Consider the following 17541-nt stretch of genomic DNA (forward strand, 5'->3'; position numbering starts at 1 on the left):
AAAAAAAAAAAAAAAAAAAAAATTCTTTAAATATAAAATAAAGGTGATATTCCACATTCCTTACTTTGGGTTTATGCTGAAAAATAGGTTTCAATATCTGTGGCTCTAAATTTAAGACCATGAGGCTGGGCGCAATGGCTCATGTCTATAATTGCAGCACTTTGGGAGGCCAAGACAGGCGGATCACTCGAGGTCAGGAGTTCGAGACCAGCCTGGCCAACATGGTGAAACCCTATCTCTACTAAAGGAACAAAAAAATTAGCCAGGTATCATGGCCCGCACCTGTAATACAAACTACTTGGGAGGCTGAGGCAGGAGAATCACTTGAACCCAGGAAGCAGAGGTTGCAGTAAGCCAAGATCCTGCACACTGCACTCCAGCCTGGGCAAGAGAGCTAGACTCTGTTTCAAAAAAAAAAAAAATTTAAGACCATGAATATTCAAGGGGAATAAGAATGATAATTAATTTAACATTACCTGGAGCTGAGATGAAAAAAAAAAAAAAAAAGAATGATAATTAACAATAACAGCTCCTATCTATGAGTACCTGCCATGGGCCAGGCATTATATTATGAATTTAATGTCTTATACTCACAATAATGAAAAAGTTTATGTTCAGAGAAGTTAAGTAAACTTCCCAAGCTTACAAAGCTAGCAAATACCAGAGCCTTTATTCAAAGTAGGTCTGATCCCAAAGCCTATGCTCTTTCCATAAAACTAAACTGCCTCCCTATCTAACCAACTGAAATGACTAAGATCATGCAGTATGCTTAAGGTGAATATTTAAAATGTTGTTGATATCTAGTTTATTTCAGATGTACTTGGGCATAATTTTTGGCTTCTCTGCAGTCTTCAGCATTATCGATCCTTTTCTTCTACCTCTCAAACACCAATATTTGGCTTCCCCTGATACCTGAATTTGAGAAGCGTGGAGGTCCATGGTGATAATATGATCTGCACCTGCTACAGATAACATATTTGCAACAAGCTTGGCTGAGATTGGTGCCCGGCTCTAAATAGAAGGGAGGAAAAGAAAAGAAAAAAACAAGAAGCCAATTTGAAAAACAATTCATTTGCCCAAGAAACGATTTATTGTATACCTACTATTTTAAAGGCACTGTGGTACCCAGAAATTCACAGGAGGAGACATGGCCATTGACTTTAAATAGATCATAATCCAGGACAAATATTAAGGGGAACATCACTTTTCCAAATCAGGATACATTGATCAATAAAGAAAATACCTTTCTAACTTTTGTTTTCTTAATGTACACATATTCATTCTATTCAAGTGTTTCCAATGCTCAATTATTCAAACTAGGCAGACTTTAAAAAATAATTTTATTAACATACCTTTCAACACATAAATACGTAAACATTTAACACCTAACGTGTCAAGGTTTAAAGATACATCATAGAATAGATATTATAGTTTCTTTTGTAAATTACATCACTACCTTACTCATCTGGAGGTCAACTTTCCAAGAACTATAAACCCCTCCAATAAAACATACTTGTTGCACTGTAAAACAGCAAAATCCATGCCCTTTACCTTATATTCTGTGGAATAAAAATATCTGACCTTCTTCGAGGCATTGTTTGTAAAATTGTGCATCAATTACAACAGACTTGCAAAGTTTTATGTATATGCCTTATCCTCTAATATACCAGATAAGGTGAGATATATATAGTGTGTCTGTCTATCTATCTAATCTAATATAAACTAATCTAATCTAGTCTAATCTATGAGTTCAAGTATTCATGTAACAGACTTCAAGTTTTATGAAAAGGTCACAGCTAGGACCCCAATCTTATACTTTGAGAAGATCTACCATAATTAAAAAATATACTCCAGGGGAGTTGGTGCTTACTCTTACTGATACAATTAAAAATACCAGTGAGCTAAATGAAAGTTATATATGTATGACTGTAATAAAATAGACTATAAATGTGTTGCTTTATATAAACCAATTATATTTCTACTGTTTTGAAGATAGGGTAACACCTAAGAAAAGGTGATATTTAAAATTCCCCCTAAACATATATCTGATAATTTAGGAATTTATTTGTGATTTGGAGCAAGTGCTCCTGCTTCCTCTGCTCAAAAAATAAGATTCTGCTCCTACCTTATCTTTCTTATCCTGCCGGGCATAAGGGAAGCATGGGATAACTGCAGTAACCCGGCTGGCTGAAGCAATCTTGCAGGCATTAATCATGATCAAAAGCTCCATTAAATTGTCATTGATTTCGCCACAACCACTCTGAACAATGTAGACATCCTCTCCACGTACACTTTCGCCAATTTCCACACTACAATGAGGAAAGAAGGACAACATGAAATAGATTTTAAAGCACTATACTGTCAGCCCTCCATATCTGTAGTTTCCGTATCTATGGATTCAACCAAGTGTGGATTGAAAATATTTCGAAGAAAAAATTGCACCTGTATTGAACATGTACAGACGTTTTTCTTTGTCATTATTTTCTAAATAATACAGTATAACAACTATTTACTTAGTATTTACATTGTATTAAGTATTATAAGTAATCTAGAGATGATTTAAAGTATATGGAGGGGGACTGGGTACAGTGGCTCATGCCTGCAATCCTAGCACTTTGGGAGGTCTAGGTGGATGGATCACTTAAAGTCAGGAGTTTGAGACTAGCCTGGCCAACATGGCAAAACCATGTATGTCTAGTGAAAATACGAAAATTAGCCGGGCATGGTGGCAGACGCCTGTAGTCCCAGCTACTAAGGGAGGCTGAGGCACAAGAATTGCTGGAACCCAGGAGGCGGAGGTTGCAGTGAACTGAAATCATCACTGCATTCCAGCCTGGGCAACAGAGTGAGACTCTGTCTCAAAAACAAAATAAAATAATAAATTATATGGGAGGGCCTGGAATGGTGGCTCAGCACTTTGGGGAAGGCGAGGGCAGGGTAGAAGGAGAATCACTTGAGCCCAGGAGTTCAAAACCAGCCTCGGTAATACAGTGAGACCCCATCTCTACAAAAAATAAATAAATAAAAATCAAGTAAAAAGGAGCATGTGCATAGATCATATTACAGTATTTCTTATGGCCGGGTGTGATAGCTCACACCTATAATCTCAGCACTTTGGGAGGCTTAGGCAGAGAGATCACCTGAGGTCAGGAGTTTGAGACCAGCCTGGCCAACATAGTGAAACCCCGTCTCTACTAAAAATACAAGAATTAGCCAGGCATGGTGGCACATGCCTGTAGTCCCAGCTACTCAGGAGGCTGAGGCAGAAGAATTGCTTCAACCCAGGAGGCGGAGCTTGTGGTAAGCTGAGATAGTGCCACTGTACTCCAACCTAGGCAATAGAGCGAGACTCTGTCTCAAAAAAAAAACAAAAAAAAAAACTTAGCCAGGCGTGAACCCAGCTACTCAGGAGGCTGAGGCAGAAGAATTGCTTGAACCTGGGAGGTAGAGGCTGCAGTGAGCCAAGATCATGCCTCTGCACTCCAGCTTTGGTGACAGAGCAAGATTTCATCTAAAAAAAAAAAAAAATATATATATATATATAAACACACACACACACACACACACACACATACATCTATACACATACATACACACACACACACACACACACATATATATATATATTACACTATTTCATATCAGGGACTTGAGCCATCTGCAGATTTTGTCTTGGGACCAATCCCCCGTGGCTACTGATGGATGACTTTGCTATACTTCTACAGACAATAAGGTCTAAGAAGAATAGCTTCCCTACTATTATGCTGTCAATGGTTACAGCTACATGTAGATATTGATCTCCCAAGCTTCAGGAGATCCTCTGAAGAAGCATCTATACCAGAAGCAGTTCACTGCCTCAGTTTACTCCAATGCACTATACAAATGTTACCATTTTCTATGGTAATATTTTCTAGTATTACCATGTGACATACATGAAAAAGATGCATGGAATGGTTGGCACATGTTAGTCTAAAGTACTTATAAATAACTGAACCATAATTTTAGTAGATGGCCTGTATCTCATTTCATACAGGTACATGTAATGTACATAAAATTTGATGCATCACCTGTTACTGTTACAGAGTCCATAAATAGCAAAAGAAGTAGAAATATCGCCGGGCGCGGTGGCTCAAGCCTGTGATCCCAGCACTTTGGGAGGCCGAGGCGGGTGGATCACGAGGTCAAGAGATCGAGACCATCCTGGTCAACATGGTGAAACCCCGTCTCTACTAAAAATACAAAAAATTAGCTGGACATGGTGGCACGTGCCTGTAATCCCAGCGACTCAGGAGGCTGAGGCAGGAGAATTGCCTGAACCCAGGAGGCGGAGGTTGCGGTGAGCCAAGATTGCGCCATTGCACTCCAGCCTGGGTAACAAGAGCGAAACTCTGTCTCAAAAAAAAAAAAAAAAAGAAGTAGAAATATCACAAGGAATGAATCACTGCTGTTCTATAATGACACTTTAACAGAAGACAGTACCACTTCTACCGTATTGGCAATTTACCCAATAAGTATTAAATGTTCATATGCGGGCCAGGCGCGGTGGCTCACGCCTGTAATCCTAGCACTTTGGGAGGCCGAGGTGGGTGGATCACCTGAGGTCAGGAGTTCAAGACCAGTCTGGCCATCATGGTGAAACCCCATCTTAAAAAAAAAAAAATGTTCATATGCTCATCACTGTACTAGGTGTTAGGGAAACAATGGTGAATAAAATGTGGTCCTTGCCCTCATTCTGTGTTAACTGTACTCTGGTCCAATTACTAAGTAATTCCCTAGGAAGTTACTCTAAGTATGAAGCAGGGCTATATTTTACCACAAAAGTTTCAACACTCACATTTGGTCTCTACCAAGAAAAACCTATCATCTGGAAAAAAAATAATCTCTTAATTCCTGTTCACCAGGTCTAAAAAAAAGAAAAAGAAAACAATTTAAAAATTTTTAAAAATCACCTTAGTGATACCTCAAACACTATATTCCCAATTAATCCTCTAAGTCAAGTAGGGGAGCAAGTGTGTATATAGACAAGTAGATCAGAATGGCTGACAATCCCTATTGAGTAAGAGAAAAACTTCAGTTCAAATCAAAAGACAATAATACAGTTATTAAAGAAAAGATCCATACTTCTATCTCACTCTAAGCACTATCTTCTGTGTGGTTTCAGGAACTACCTACTGTCCTATGTCTGCCAGGATCACTTTCACCCACCCTTCTCTCCCCAAAGAAACTTCAAAGGGCATTCCAAAAGGGACTTTATAAAAACTGACAGAGGCAATTCTATTGCCAGAAGAAGCTGACATAGAAGATGATTACTTATTTATTCCTTTCTAACACAAGATGAAAGGGAGATAGGAGCAGTGGCACACGCCTATAATCCCAGCTACTCAGGAGGCTGAAGCAAGAGGATTGCTTGAGCCCAGGAGTTCAAGTCTAGCCTGGACAACCCAGGAATACCCCCATCTTAAAAACAAGAAAAGACGAATGGGGTTAGTTGATACTATAAAGCAACAAAAATAAAAGCAAGTAAAAAAAAAAATCAAACTAGAAACCAGTTAAAAACAGGGAAGCTGAGATTTCTGGCAGCCAGAACAAACAAATGCACTAGTTTAGGATAAACCTTTTTTAAGACTGGGAGCAGTGGCTGACACCTGTAATCCCAGAACTTTGGGAGGCGAAGGCAGGCAGATCGCCTGAGCTCCTAAGTTCAAGACCAACCTTGGCAACACGGTGAAACCCAGTCTCTATCAAAAACCACAAAAATTACCTACGTATGGAGATGTACATCTGTAGTCCCAGCTACTCTGGAGGCTGAGGTAGGAGAATTGCTTGAACCCAGGTGGAGGTTGCAGTGAGCAGAGATGAAGCCACTGGACTCCAGCCTGGGTGACACAGCAAGACTCGTCTCGGGGGAAAAAAAAAAAAGGCAGTGTTCATTTCAAGGACTTTTGAGACTTTTTCAGACCTTTCTTTACTACTAGCTCTGCCCTTTGAGAGATTTCAGGCCAAAAGAGTCCCTTTTATGTTTTATTTTAAACAACTTTGTGGTTGAGAGGCAGAGGCAGGAGGATCACTTGAGCCCAAGAGTTTGAGACCAGCCTGGGCAACACAAAGAGACCTCCTCTCTACAAAACAATTTAAAAATGAGTTGAGAATGGTGGCAAGCACCTGTGATCACAGCTACTGTGGAGACTGAGGTGAGAGGATTGCTTCGGCCCAGGAGTCGGGAGCCATGATCATGCCACTGCACTCCAGCCTGGGTGACAGAGACCCTGTCTCAAAAAACAAAACAAAGCAAACAAAAAAATTAGCTGCCCACATTCATCCTCCATATATCAGCTCCTTAACCAAAATCTCCATTTCCCTGGAGGAGAATGAAAGTCAGGAAGCATACTGATTTCCAATCATGTATCAGAAGCCTATGGCTCTTGTTTCAGTCAAGAACACAGAATATCATCTGTGCTCCAGACATTCACTTGCCAGAGTCAGGTTGTTTAATTAAAAGTTGGAGAACTAATGTATGAATGCAGTTTGGCAATTATCTCAAATAGTATACGGGACAAGCTAACTATTCTGCTATGTGTTTAAAGCTTTATCATTATCAAGTAAGCCCAGAAAACAACATTCTTAGACGACAGCAGCTTATCTCCCTTTACAAATGCCTCAACTATCAGTCAATACAAAAACTGCCCACAAAATTGCTATATTGTGCACGATGTTACCTCAATATCAGTATTTAAAGGTCTCACCCATAAAATTCTTAGGATTTTGTGCCTGGAAGTTTCTAAAGAACTTTATGGAAATAAAAACTACATAATCCATTGCATATGCCTTTATCCCTCTGGCTGCCAGGAAGCCAAGGGATACAGTTAAAAAAAAAACACTAAACTTAGTAAACATTTTTGCCAAATTGTTGGCATAATTGCTACAGTCCATGGTTTTATAACGCTTATGATACCTACCTTAACAAACAGTTTGTACTTGTGACTTTCAAACACTTCAAATCCTTTCTTGAAAGCAGGTGAGGTATTACTTAAAATTATCACTGCTAATTAAGACATCAAAGAGCATCTGATAAATACGTAAATTTGCTAAGAGGTGATTATTTTATTTTATTTTTATTTACATTTTTGAGACAGAGTCTTACTCTGCCCCCCAGGCTACAGTGCAATGGCATGATCTCCACTCACTGTAACCTCTGCCTCCTAGGTTCGACAATTCTTCTGCCTCGGCCTCCCAAGTAGCTGGGACTACAGGCTTGCGCCACTACGCCCAGCAAATTTTTGTATTTTTAGTAAAGAGGGGGTTTCACCACATTGTCCAGGCTGGTCTCAAACTCGTGACCTCAGGTGATCTGCCTGCCTCGGCCTCCTAAAGTGCTGGGATCACAGGTGTGAGCCACCGCACCCAGCCAAGGTGGTTATTTAAAAATATATATATATTCTAACATCACAAAAGGCTTGAATAATAACTCTTTATAAATCACTTATCAAACAAAAAATAAAAATAAACAAAAATAACTTATCAGCTTACCACCCAATACAATCGCTAGTACCATTTTTGTTATTATATCAGTTAATAATCAAACAGCAGCTCAGCTATTTCCCAAAGCCAAACATTTTAAAATTAAAAGTTACCCTCACCATAGAAGGATGTTTGTTATAAGGCATCTATCTAATAAGTTGAAAAGGTTATTTACTATTTTTAAAAGGTGGTGCTTTTGAAAAAATCTTACAAAAACAAAATAAAAGTAGAGAAACTTAAAAAATAAATAAATAAAATAATGTAGTAGTGTAAGTAAACTAGGTAGGACACTGCCTTGTTTTACTATGCATAATTCTAATTTCACTTATTAAGACCAATCTTTCTCTATAGTAGTACTATAACATACAGACTTTGGCAAAGTCTTAAAAAGTCTATGAGTTGCACTCCAATTATAGAGCTTGGTTCAACAAGTCCTCTAAAAATCTTAACCTTATTCTTATGGTTTCTTCTAAGTCTAAGTTATGGCAGTGATTGAGAAAAACACTTGTGCCTAAAACCTGTTTGCTCCTAACACAGTCTATTATGTGGAAAAACCTAGTTCAGCAATTTAGAGAGTAATACTCCTTGTTCTCTCCCTCTAGTTAATGGAGTGTTCTCCAAATGGCTTTGGGCCAATCATTCTCTCAGCTGTTCTGGTGAGGCAAGAGGACTAGCTACGTCTATCTGATGAGTGAGAAAACTAACTTCTCTTTGCCCTTTCTTTAAGATCAGGCATAAGTATATCCAACAAACATGGAATGTCAACAAACACCAAAAGTGAATCTAAAAAAGTGGATAGTATTTTTTTTTTTTTTTTGAGACAGAAATTTGCTCTGTTGTCCAGGCTGGAGTGCTGTGGCGCAATCTTGGCTCACTGCAGCCTCCGCCTCCTGGGTTCAAGTGATTCTCCTGCCTCAGCCTCCTAAGTAGCTGGAACCAGGCACACACCACCACACTCGGCTAATTTTTATATTTTTAGTAGAGATGGAGTTTCACCATGTTGGCCAGGATGGTCTCGATCTCCTGACCTTGTGATCCACCAGCCTCGGCCTCCCAAAATGCTGGGATTAGAGGCATGAGCCACCACACCCGACTGTTGATAGTATTCTTAAAATAATCTGAAGAATTTAGATTATGGAGACATTGGCATGTGCAAAATACATGGGATTAACTAACCACAAGCAGAAGACACAGTTTTCAAGAAAATCCTAGGCAACCAAAGATCAAGTCTTCATTCTCTCAGCCAATACAGAGTAACCAAATAAACCGAAATTACGTATCAATATTGAAGAGAATAGAGTCAACATTTGAGTATATCTACCTTTGTAAAGCCAGGTAATCGATGTTGTCAGCAAAAATTAAAAGAACAATAATACCCAGAGCTGGGCAAGTTACTCTGCATCTTTTTGTAGCTCCCTTCTCTATAAAATAGAGATAGTAAAAGTTATTCCTCATGACAGTTTTGAAGGGATTAAACACAATGTATACTAAATGCTTAGAATGGAAACTAGCACATTTTAGGCATTCACTATACATTAAATATGGCTGGGCGAGGTGGCTCACGCCTGTAATCCCAGCACTTTGGGAGGCCAAGGCGGATCGAGACCATTGTGGCCAACATGGTGAAACCCCGCCTCTACTAAAAATACAAAAAAGTTAGCTGGATGTGGTGGCGCATGCCTGTAGTTCCAGCTACTTGGGAGGCTGAGGCAGGAGAATTGCTTGAACCCAGGAGGCCTCAGTGAGCCAAGATCACGCCACTGCACTACAGCCTGCATGACAGAGCAAGACACCATCTCAAAATAAATAACTAGATGGCCAAGGATGATCCTTATTTTAGAAGAAAAGCTACTCTGCTTAAGAGAGCATCAACCCCTGAGATTCTGCCAAATTGTGATAATAGCAAAATTGTTTTATTTGAGAATAGGCTCGGTAGTTCCCCAACTGATGACACACAGCACTTATTGAGTTGCCTTGTCCATGACCTTTTGATCCCAAGAGTCACCTGGGGGAGCAGCTATAGGAAGCAGTTATCATTTCTTCAGTATAGGAAAAACAAAAATGGGGGGAACTCCATAAAAAAACATATGTGATTCTGTTCAATGAAGGTTTCAGAATATCTAGGAACCAAGAAGCTAATGATTAAGCCAGAAACAAGGAAATCTAACCAGTCAGCAATTATCCATGTTGGACTTAATAGAAATCAATCAGTAGAAAACTAAGTTGTCCTCCCCCTCTCCTCTCCCCCAATGTAGCCTCAGGTTCTGGGGTGTTGCATTATGCAGAGAGCAGAAGGATTAACACAAGGAGAAAATAAAGCTTTCATGCCTTCATATTTTTCCTACACGCATAGGAAAAGGATTAAATATCCACAGAGCCACAGAAAACCTCTAAATGAAAAACATTCTTGTCTCCTAGCTGTATTGCCAATCACAAAGTCTAGTCCTGTTTTGTATTCTTTATTAAGGTCCATGAGCCATAATGCTTTGGAAAAATCTAAAGACAGCAGCTTGTAAGCCTCTTTTAACTAAGGTATTGCCTGGTTACAGATGGCAGTGTTTACACTATCATTTGCATCACAATCAGTAGCACAATAATTGTAAGAAGCTGTCCATTATAGAAGACATTATTTTATGAGCTGGGTCTAAAAGAGATAAGGGGAGTTACACTTGGAAATCAGTCCAAAGAAGGCAAAAAAGCAAAAGCATTTAGGAAAAACTATTTGAGATATTCTTACTTGATTATTAGGTGAAAACTTTCCCTTTAACAGATCTGTAGGATTGTAGGCAGGGCTCTAATTTAATCGATAGGGCAACAACAAAATACAAATTACACCTATCAGAAACTGAAGATCCCACATGTAGGTGGAAGAGGCACTGAAATAATCAGGAAACCAAGTTCTCTCTAAAACAGTCCGCTGGTGCCGGCAGAGGGGGTAAGTCGGGACAGGAAGCAAGTTTTACAGGCAAGGCAATGGAAAAAAAGCAAGTTGCAATACACTGTCCAATCCTGGTCTTCCACTACATTACCTGTCCTCAATTATCTTTGACATTCAGGTATAAAATTGTTTCCTAAATTCCCTACACAGAGCTTAAAGAAGTAGCCAAGTCCAATGGACTCGGTTACTGAAAAATACGCTTTTGCATGATCTGTACCACTAGCTGCACTGGGGAAGGTCAAAGATTCCAGAATTGAGGTTTCCTAGATTTTCTGGATGGCTCAAGCCGAGATGCTGACTATCAAGGATGCAGAGTCAACGCATCACTTTAACCAATTAGATTTTTATGCCTCTGATTACTCAAGTAGATGATTCATAAGATGAGAAAAGCCAACGCTTGCTGATCTAAGGGAAGTCGTGATAATTTTGGCGCCTGCAGTACGTAATGTCAATTTCCCTCAACACCAAGCCGGACGGACCAACACCATTTCTAATTAAGAAGCTGCTTCTTGGTCTCTAGGAGAAGAAAGACCAGGAGAGCTCAGTACGCAGGTAGGCTCTCTAAATGCAAGCTAGTCCAAGAGCTGAAGCCACCCAGTCCAGCCTGGGCGGCTCAACAGCAAAGCCAAGCCACGTGTCCCTACCGCCGAAGCTAAGCGTCGGTCCCGTCTCGGCGCTCTACGCAGTCGCTATCTATTGGGTCCCCCAGCCCTCGCCCTCAAATGCAGAAGCTTCGCCTCATGCTCCATCTTTTGACTCCACCCCACTGCACGGTAAGAATGAACGTGACCCTCCCGCGTGAGGCAAAATAACGGAAACACACCGTGGGGTAGGCTAGCCACAGAGCTGCACCCTCTCCCCCATCCCCCAGTCTGTTTGAGCTCCAGCGGCGACCCCATCCCTCCTATTCTCCACTGCCTGAGCAGGTGAGGTCTAGTCGGGGTCCCAACACGGTCCTTACCAGGTCTCCTGGTTGCTGAATTTCTTCGTCACCACCTTGCCTAGCTCCAGGCCCAGGCGGTCAGCAATTTTCTGAGATAAGTCTTGGTGGGAGCTGCCGCTGAAGATTTTGATATTCGGCATCCTGGCCAACTAACTACCCTAAGCCCTCCGCTAAGCGATCGCTGCTGCTGCAGAGACCGGAACCGAAGTCGGCCTGAGACTCAATACCAAGCGCTTTGCGTTGCTACTCCGCCATCTTACATTCCCGCCCGGCGCGCGGCTCTAAATTACCCAGAGCCGCGGAGGTGGGGCCAGCAGAGAAGTCCACACCCCGCCAGCAACGATTAGCTGAGAGGGAGCGAAGGGAGGGGTGTGGTCCTCGCTGTAGATCCGCCTCCTTCCGATCCTCTCAGGTATTGGCTGAAGAGCTTGGACGGGGGCGAGACTAACCCATAGCCCGGCCCCCTATAGCTAGGCGGTCGGGGACTGGAGACGTTGGACCGGGGGTGGAGGGATGCTGGTGACGTCTGGGGCAGATCGTTCCCGCTAGAGGAAATTAACCATGCCTGCATTTTTTTATTTCCCCTCCCTCAGCGCAAGAAAGTAAGTCTGGCTCTGGTTTATAGTTTCCTTTAAGAAGATCTGTTTATCAGGATGACAGCCACGAGTTTGTATGTTCTCAACACATTTTTTATCTCTTTATAAGGATGGGGCTGAATTAAAACACTTTTACATCACAGACGTGCATCCAAAGGGTTTGCTTGCCCATTGTAATTGCAGTGTAACCTTTGCCTGCAAGACAGTTTCCAAGGGGGAAGTGACTGAAGACATGTCACCTGAATCATCCAAGAGACACTGCAAGAGAAAGTTGTTTTGTTTCTAGTGCTGGAACCAAGTATATTGAAACAAGCGAAGGAGGATGGATTTTCCAAACTATCTGGACAATAAAAGTCTGGCTTTTATAGCCCTTGGAAAGGAAAGAAAATATGCTGTGCTATGTGACTTCAGATAAAGAGCCTTGAAAGGATTAAAAAAAAACCAACACCCTGGGTTTTAGTCCTTTCTGCCTCATGTAAGCCTCAGTGTCATCATCTACATGTTGCTAATGTGGCCTTTTACACCATGTTTTATTATTTTTATAGTGATACTTGTTCATTGGACCTAAGTGAGCCTTTATTCTTGCACCACGTTTCCATTAAGCATATTTCAAGAATGAGTTAGAAGTAAGATAAAAATAATACAATTCGGGAATCAAAAGTGACCATAGTGCTCATAACTATCAAATGTAAAAATAGAAGGGACCTCAGAGATCATATAGTCATTTTACATATGATAAAACTGAGATGGAGTTGGGGGAGGGATTTGTCTAAGTGGCAAAGGCAGAAAATACTCAAAGCAGCATCTTATCTTTGTCTTACTGCCATTTTCAGCAGTGTCCATGGTACACTTCTCCTTCTGACTTTTTGTTGCACGTTTACAAGCTCAGAAATGTAATGTAGGCCCTTGTGTATAGGAATACTCAGAGAAGTAAGTAAGCTTCAAGGCAGAATATTAGTAGTCTTCCATCATAGGTCATTCATCAAATATTTACTGAGTGTTCTATTGCATACTAGGCATTGAGTGCTAGGCATTGAGGGGAATATAAGGTATTTGGCTCAAGGGATTTGTTTATTCAAGAAATATTTACTGAACATTGTTTATGTGCTAGGCCCTGTTTAGTGGCACAAGAATACAGTAGTAAACTCTCTTATGGAGTTTACATTCTTAAACAATAAACATTTAATAAGCAAAATACATAGTATGTCAAATGGCAAGAAGTGCTGTGGAAAAAAAATCAGGCAAGGAAAATGGGATAATGTGCCAGAGTGTAGAGGACAGAAGTACAATTTTAAGTAGGGTTGTCAGAGAAGACCTGTCTGGGAACGTAACATTTGGGCAAAGACCTGAAGGAGAAAAAAAAAAAATGAGCCATGTTGATATCTTGATAAGCGAAGAGAACAGCAAGAGCAAATACCCTAAGGCGGAAGTATCTAGCTTGTTTGAAGAATACCAATGTGGGGTGAGTGTTGTGGGGTGGAGGTGGAATGTGTCTATAAGAGAAAAGGTGGAAAGCGAGGTCAATGAGATAAGAATGATTAGAGGCCGGCAGGTCGCAGTGGCTCACACCTGTAATCCCACCACTTTGGGAGGCTGAGGTGAACCGATCACTTGAGTTCAGGAGTTCAAGACCAGCCTGGGCAACGTGGTGAAACCCCATCTCTACAAATATACAAAAATTAGCCGGACGTGGTGGTGGGCACCTGTAGTCCCAGCTACTCTGCAGGCTGAGGCAGGAGAATCGCTTGAACCCGGGAGGTGGAGGTTGCAGTGAGCTGAGATCGTGCCACTGCACTCCAGCCTGGGTGACAGAGTGGGACCCTGTCTCCAAAAAAAAGACAACAAAAAAAGTGATTGTGGTGAGAGTGCTGATCATGCAGAACTTACAAGTTATTTTGGGGGTTTTGCTTTTACTGAGTAACAATTTTTAGCACAAAGTGACATAATCTAACTTATATTTTAAAAAGATCACCCCAGCTACCGAGAACAGAGTGTAGGAGGCAATATAGGATGCAGGAAGACCAATTAGTAGTTAACTTCCAAAGGGAGGTAATAAGACATTTATACATATAATGACAAAGCACAGGCAATGTAATACATTACCATAGAAAAGACTGTGTTTGGATAATGTAGAGGCTGCTGTAACAAGGAGACTCTAAAATACAACGGTTCTAATGAGACAAATTATTTCTCTCTTGCATAACAGGCTGGCTGGTCTAGGCCAGTGGGATGATTCTGCTCCATGCTAGATCATGGACACATCCACATTCTAGCTCAGAGAAGAGGCCTAGGCAAGGGATTTCCTTTTAAGCAAGTGAGATGAAATTTGTCCCTCCCACTTTCTCTCGCATCCCTTTGGCAAGAACTCAGTCACAATTCACACCTAACTGCAAAAAAGACTAGGAAATGTTTTGTTAGGTGGCCCCGCTCCCAGAAAGAAGAGACAGTGAATTTTGGAGATGCAACTACGCCGGGCGCGGTGGCTCAAGCCTGTGATCCCAGCACTTTGGGAGGCCGAGACGGGTGGATCACGAGGTCAAGAGATCGAGGCCATCCTGGTCAACATGGTGAAACCCCGTCTCTACTAAAAAATACAAAAAAATCAGCTGGGCATGGTGGCGCGTGCCTGTAATCCCAGCTACTCAGGAGGCTGAGGCGGGAGAATTGCCTGAACCCAGGAGGCGGAGGTTGCGGTGAGCCGAGATCCCGCCATTGCACTCCAGCCTGGGTAACAAGAGTGAAACTCCGTCTCAAAAAAATAAATAAATAAAAATAAAAATAAAATGGAGATGCAACTAGAAGTCTCCCATAAGGCCCAAACAAAATGCTCTGCAGGTCCACAGGTAGAAGATATCACCTCTACATGGAGCATCCTGGGAGGTATTTTTGAAGGTAGAAGCACATGAACTATGCGTTGATGGATGAGTAGAGTTTTGACAGGCAATGACTGGGAGGAGGTGGATCTCCCAGGCAGGAAGAAAAGATGAGGAAGCAGAGAGAGGTTTTGAAGAAAAGAAAATAGCTTAGTTTGGCTGGAATATCAAGTACCATATTGGGACTCCACTCAGCAGGCAATAGGAAGCCATTGACTGTTCTGGAGTAAGAGCATGATGTGATCATACCTGTGCTTTAGGTAAATTTTTCTATGTAGGGTGAAGAATAGGGAAGAGATTGGAGGCAGGCAAATCAGATTGGGAGAGCAAGTTAGTAACGTCATTAACTATGCCAGTAGTGGTAGGGTTTAAGAAGAAGAATGGTAAAGACATTGTGAATCTCAACCTTTTAGAAACCCCTTTGAGAACTTTATGACCACAATACATCCTCTCTTCAGATACAAGTATTCCTCATTTTATTGCACTTTGCTTTATTGCGCTTTGTAGATACTGTATTTTTTTACAGCTTGAAGGTTTATGGCAACCCTCTATTGAGCAAGCTTATTGATGCCATTTTTCCAAGAGTATGTGTTCATTTTGTGATTCTTTGTCACATTTTGGTAATTCTTGCAATATTTCAAGCTTTATTATTTGGGATGCCATGAACCATGCCTGTATAAGACAGAGAACTTACTTGACAAATGTTGTGTGTGTTATGTGTTCTGACTGTTCACTGACCAGTCATTCCCCCACTTCTCTTTCTCTCCTCATGCCTTCTTATTTTCTGAGAGACAACACTATTGAAATTAGGCCAGTTAATAACCCTGCTATGCCCTCTAAGTGAAAAGGAAGTGTTGCACGTCTCTCACTTTAAATCAAAAGCGAAAAATGATTAACTGAGTGAGGAAGATGTATCAAAAGCTGAGACAGGCTGAAAGCTAGGTCTCTTGTGCCAGTAAACCAAGCTGTGAATGCAAAGGAAAAGTTCTTGAAGGAAATAAATAGTGCTACTCCAGTGAACACATGAATGATAAGAAAGCAAAGGAGCTCTATTGACAATACGGAGAAAGCTTGAGTGGTCTGAATAGATTAACCCAGCCACAAAATTCTCTTAAGCCAAAGCCTAACCCAGAGCAAGGCTCTAACTCTCTTTGTTTCTATGAAGGCTGAGGAGAAGTGAAGAAGTTTCAGAAGAAAAGTATGAAGAAGCTAGCAGAGATTGGTTTATGAGGTTTAAGAAAAGAAGCCATCTCTGTAACGTAAAAGTGCAAGGTGAAGCAGCAAGTGCTGATGTAGGAGCTGCAGCAAGTTCTCCAGAAGATCCAGCTAAGGTTATTGATAAAGATGGCTATACTAAACCACAGACTTTCAATGTAGGTGGTAAATGCCTTGTATTGGAAGAAAATGTCATCTAGGAAGTTCTGCTGTGGCTAAAATGTTATCAAACAGCATTTTATGCTACAGATAAATCTGTTGTGAAAGGAAGTAAATCAATGCGGCAAATTTCATTGTTGTCTGTTTTGGAAATTGTTATAGCCAATCCATCCTTCAGTAACTTCCTCCCTAATCAGTCACCAGCCCTCAATGTTGAGGCAAGATCCTCCACCAGTAAAAAAAAAAAAAAAAAAAAAAAATTACTACTTGCTAAAGACTTAGATGATCATTAGCATTTTTTAGCAATAAAGTTTTTCTTTTTTTTGAGACAGAGTCTCACTCTGTCACCCAGGCTGGAGTGCAGTAGCATGATCTTGGCTCACTGCAACCTCCACTTCTTGGGTTCAAGCGATTGTCATGCCTCAGCCACCTGAGTAGCTGCGATTGCAGGCATGCACCACCACTATTGGCTAATTTTGTATTTTTAGTACCGACAGGGTTTGGCATGTTGACCATGCTGGTCTCAAACTCCTGGCCTCGATTTGATCTGCCCAACTCAGCTTCCCGAAGTGCTAGGAATACAGGCATGAGCCACCATGCCAAGCCTACGATAAAGTATTTTTTATTTCAGGTATTGATATGGTTTGGGTACGTGTTCCCTCAAAATCACATATTGAAATGTAATCCCCAGTTGGAAATGGTCTTGGTGAGAGATACATGGGTCACAGGGGTAGATCCCTCATGAATGGCTTGGTGCTGTCTTTGCAATAGTGAGTGCAAGAAGGACAATAGTTTATTCTGAGTTCATGGGAAATTTGGTTGTTTAAAAGAGTGTGGCACTTTTCCCCTTTGTTCTCTCTCTCTCTCTTTCTCTCTCTCTCTTTGAGACTGAGTTTTGCTCTGTTGCCCAGGCTTGAGTGCAGTGGCTCGATCTTAGCTCACTGTAACCTCCGCCTCCCAGGTTTAAGCAATTCTCCTGTCTCAGCCTCCTGAGTATCTGGGACTATAAGCACCCGCCACCATGCCTGGCTAATTTTTGTATTTTTAGTAGAGACAAGGTTTTGCCATGTTGGCCAGGCTGGTCTAGAACTCCTGACCTTGTGATCTGCCCACCTTGACCTCCTAAAGTGTTGGATTACAGTTGTGAGCCACTGCGCTCCCCCCCCACCCCCGCTTTGTTCTCTTGCTTCTGTTCTTGCCATGTGACATGCTGGCTCCCTGTTACCTTCTGCCATGATTGGAAGCTTCCTGAGGCCCTCACCAGGAACAGATTCCAGCACCACACTTCCTATAAAGTCT

The 17541-nt window shown here is 41.4% G+C and overlaps 1 protein-coding gene and 1 long non-coding RNA gene across 2 annotated transcripts in view; one reads left to right on the forward strand and one right to left on the reverse strand.

Annotated features, from left to right (window-relative positions):
• PRPS1 (phosphoribosyl pyrophosphate synthetase 1) overlaps window positions 1-11739 on the reverse strand; it is a 20677-nt gene extending 8938 nt beyond the window's left edge. The window contains exons 1-3 of the mRNA XM_032250902.1: window positions 11418-11739; window positions 2126-2309; window positions 913-1011 (exon numbers count right to left, since the gene is read on the reverse strand). Coding sequence (XP_032106793.1) covers window positions 913-1011; window positions 2126-2309; window positions 11418-11539 — 405 coding nt within the window. The 5' untranslated portion in view covers window positions 11540-11739. The remainder of the gene's footprint in view (window positions 1-912; window positions 1012-2125; window positions 2310-11417) is intronic.
• An 87-nt stretch (window positions 11740-11826) lies between these two features.
• LOC116531887 lies at window positions 11827-12436 on the forward strand. The gene is made up of 2 exons (XR_004260633.1): window positions 11827-12001; window positions 12105-12436. It is a non-coding gene; the product is annotated as an uncharacterized LOC116531887 (long non-coding RNA).
• Window positions 12437-17541: the final 5105 nt, after the last annotated feature.

The sequence above is a fragment of the Sapajus apella genome, unplaced genomic scaffold, assembly GCF_009761245.1.
Source record: "Sapajus apella isolate SASKATOON/1434 unplaced genomic scaffold, GSC_monkey_1.0 scaffold73, whole genome shotgun sequence".
In the NCBI taxonomy this organism is placed as follows: domain Eukaryota; kingdom Metazoa; phylum Chordata; class Mammalia; order Primates; family Cebidae; genus Sapajus; species Sapajus apella.